This window comes from Capricornis sumatraensis, chromosome 3, assembly GCF_032405125.1.
Source record: "Capricornis sumatraensis isolate serow.1 chromosome 3, serow.2, whole genome shotgun sequence".
Classification (NCBI taxonomy): domain Eukaryota; kingdom Metazoa; phylum Chordata; class Mammalia; order Artiodactyla; family Bovidae; genus Capricornis; species Capricornis sumatraensis.
Window position 1 is genome coordinate 14663275 of NC_091071.1, and position 3671 is coordinate 14666945.

At 50.5% G+C, this 3671-nt stretch overlaps 1 protein-coding gene across 1 annotated transcript; it reads left to right on the top strand.

Annotated features, from left to right (window-relative positions):
• Nucleotides 1–1749: 1749 nt before the first annotated feature.
• On the top strand, nt 1750–2287 carry COX6A2 (cytochrome c oxidase subunit 6A2). Its single transcript, XM_068969586.1, has 3 exons — nt 1750–1822; nt 1970–2106; nt 2204–2287. The coding sequence occupies exons 1-3, from the start codon at nt 1750–1752 to the stop codon at nt 2285–2287; spliced, it is 294 nt and encodes a 97-aa protein (XP_068825687.1).
• Nucleotides 2288–3671: the final 1384 nt, after the last annotated feature.

The window sequence follows — 3671 nt, forward strand, 5'->3', positions numbered from 1 at the left end:
CGATGTGGCGTCTGCTTCAGCGGCATTAGATTTCATCACGACATCAGGTCACTCGTGTGACTCCCCCAGAGTCTCTGGCCTAGTGTGTGACACAGTAGGTGCTCAATAAATATTAACTGAATCAAGGAATCACTTCTGGTTGCTCAGGTTTTTTAATGCTAAGACTCAGGTTCTTTCTCTCTTTTTCACTGGCTGCACTGGGTCTTAGTTGCGGCAGGCAGGATCTGTTTAACTGTTGCACATGAACTCTCAGTTGTGGCAAATCAAATCTGTAGAATGTAGAATCTAGCTCCCCAGTCGGGGCTCAAACTCAAGCCCCCTGCATTGGAAGCTCACAGTCTTAGCCACTGGACCACCAGAGAAGTCCCCAAACTCAGATTCTTTTATCCTTGTCTTCTTTCCAATGTGGACACACTTGGCAAGTTAACCAAAGTGACCAAGGAAGTGACCACACCCAATTTAAGTCTTCCCAGTGGCTTTGCCTGCCAGTCAATGAGATTGTGGTTATTTCTATAGCAATAACATAGAAAAGCAACTAAACAATGCTTTTTATTTGGGTCCAGTGCCTTTCCCCCACACATCTGTGTTTAGTTACTCAGTCGTGTCTGACTCTTAGTGACCCTGTGGACTATAGCCCACCAGGCTCCTCTGTCCATGGAATTTTTCAGGCAAGAATACTGGTGTGGATTGCCATTTCCTCCTCCAGGGGATATTCCCAACCCAGGGATCAAACCCACGTCTCCTGTGTCTTCTGCACTGCAGGCAAGTTCTTTACTCACTGGGCCATCCAGGAAGCCCAGAATCTGTAGTAATGAGATTATCACAAATTACCAGGATGGTCTCATCAGTTTCTGCAATAGGTGTACTTGAGCATGCGCGCCACAAGAGGGCGACAACAGCAGAGGATGCTAGCAGCCCTTGGGCCATTGGCCAAGCACCAGGCAGAAGAGCTCTTAGTGGGATCGTCCAGGGTGAGACTAAGGGATGGGCATCCCCAGGGAATTGTTTGGTGATGACCAGCAAAACTCTGAGGGGAGAGAGAGGCACCTAGGACCTTTTCGGGTAAAAATACTACATTTTTGTTTTTACCAAGAGCCATAATCTTGAGTAGGGAGGAGGTTTAAGATTTGGACTGCCTGTGGACAAAGAAATCAAGTAATTGTAACTGAAATAAGGCCCTGTCTTCTCAGTAGCAATTCCAAAGTCCGATTGGGAAAAAGCAACTGTAGGAAGAATTCCATTATAGCTCAGTGAGGGCCCCAGAATAATTTAGCAATACTATATATAACATTTAACTGTTCAACAAGTTACTAAAACTTCCTCTGTTACTTTACTTAAACTTCACTGAGATCATCTAAGGTACAAATTATTATACAGTATACACCTGAAAAAAACCTGAGATTCAAAAGGACACTTCATTCATTCTACAAATATTTATTAAAGGCCTACTGTGTGCCAATCACAGGGTCTAGAGTATTGAGCAAAATTACTTCCCTCCAACTAAGAAAAGCACGGCTTACTGTACTTTAAATGTCCCCTTACCAAAATAAGAGGCACAGTAGAGCAAGCTGCCTGGAGAGAAAGACCTCTTGCCAGTCAGGCCTCATTTTAAATATAGAAACCCCCCAAAATAGCCACCCATGCAAGGGACTCAACAGGTGATTGGCAGGAACAGAGGGGAGGGGAACCGAGGCCTCACTGAAGGAGAAGGAAAGGACAGTGCCCTTGTCCCCAGCTTCTGCCACCGACATGGCTTTGCCTCTGAAGTCCTTGAGTCGGGGCTTGGCCAGTGCGGCCAAGGGAGAGCATGGCGGGACAGGAGGTGAGTGCACCTGGGGCCTGACCCTGTGGCTTCCTGACCTTGTCCCTCGGTTCCCTCCCAACCCCCTGCCCCTGGGGCCTTCCAGGGTCCTGGCGACCCCCCTATCTCTCTCTCACCCCTGCCTTCCTCCCCCACCCTCCGCTGCAGCCCGCACCTGGCGCTTCCTGACTTTCGCGCTGGCGCTCCCGAGTGTGGCCCTCTGCACCCTCAACTCCTGGCTCCACTCGGGCCACCGCGAGCGCCCGGCGTTCATCCCCTACCATCACCTCCGCATCCGCACCAAGGTACACCGACCCCCTTGCGGACGCGAGCGGGCGGGTGAGTCAGGGGATGGGGGACCCCCAGACTGACATCTCGCTCCCCTTCCCTCTCTCTCCACAGCCCTTCTCCTGGGGAGACGGCAACCACACTTTTTTCCACAATCCCCGGGTCAACCCTCTGCCCACGGGCTATGAAAAGCCTTGAGGCTTGGCTGATGCCCCCAGACACAATAAAATTGTGGAAGCTGTGTGTCCGCGGCTCCTTGGGGACCACGGGGAGGGGCCGGTTCGAGCTGGGCGCATGCGCACAGTGCAGCGGGTGCTCCACGTGCTCTTCCGGAGATCCTGACTCCCCAGGGACTCGCGAGAGCATCCTTGATGGACAGGTAGGAGATAGCCCCTCCCCTTTCACCTATTCATGGTTAGGGCTCTAGGTTGTAAAAGGCTTTCACATACACTGATTTCTCATGATAACCCTGGGAGCAAGGCATAATTTCGGTTCTCTCTTCTCCAGAGGAGGAATATGAGATGCTCAGAGATTAAATGACTGAAATTCAGGCGGCTCACAGAGGCCCGGTGGGAACTCAGGGCTGCAGGCCCTGAAGTACCACAGGTTGCCTGACACGCCCTGAGGGCCTCTCTGAGTTCCCGCTGTGTGGAGACAACAGTGATTTCAAACACTGTCTACAGCCCCATGTGAGAGGCTTCTTGAGCTAATTCCGGATTTGGAATATTTCAGTCATGCTCTACACCATCGTTCACTGGTCTTCTGTATTATTTGGGGGAAGTTAGATGCTCCCTTTCTGGAAGTCTGATTCTCCTAGCTTCTGGGGACCCCGTTCAAGGGTTCAAGCTCTGGATATTTCATTCACCTTCTAGGACAGTCAGCTCACTTGTCATTACCAGGGAGCCTGAGCGGAAACCCATGACCAACACACACACACACACACGCACACACGCACACACACAGAACTACTTTTGGCCTCCTCTCCTAACACTGCTTACAGTGCACTTATGCTCACAGGTCCCAGTCAACTGAGAGAGTAAGAAACATCTCTACCCACGAACAGCCCCACCCTTCTAAAACAGCGCTGCTGCTGCTGCTAAGTCACTTCAGTCGTGTCCGACTCTGTGTGACCCCATAGACGGCAGCACACCAGGCTCCCCCATCCCTGGGATTCTCCAGGCAAGAACACTGGAGTGGGCTGCCATTTCCTTCTCCAATGCACGAAAGTGAAAAGTGAAAGTGAAGTCACTCAGTCGTGTCCGACTCTTAGCAACCCCATGGGCTGCAGAACAGCACTGAGGTTCCTGAATTAGAGCTCTTCCTTACAGCATAGTTATCATATAAGCATCCTCATTTAATGTGACAGTTCTTATACATAAGAGAATTCATACTGGCATCATGCCCACTTCTGTGAAAAGTGGGTCATCACTGAAGAAGTCTGGTGGATATGGGAAAACACAAAAATCTTTTGACCCCTTGGGAAGATGACTTGGTACCTGGTAAGCTGTTCGGGCCTGTCCCTGCAGATTGGTAGGTGAAGCCAAGGTCAGCCAATGGGAATAGAAATAAATGGGAAAGTGGA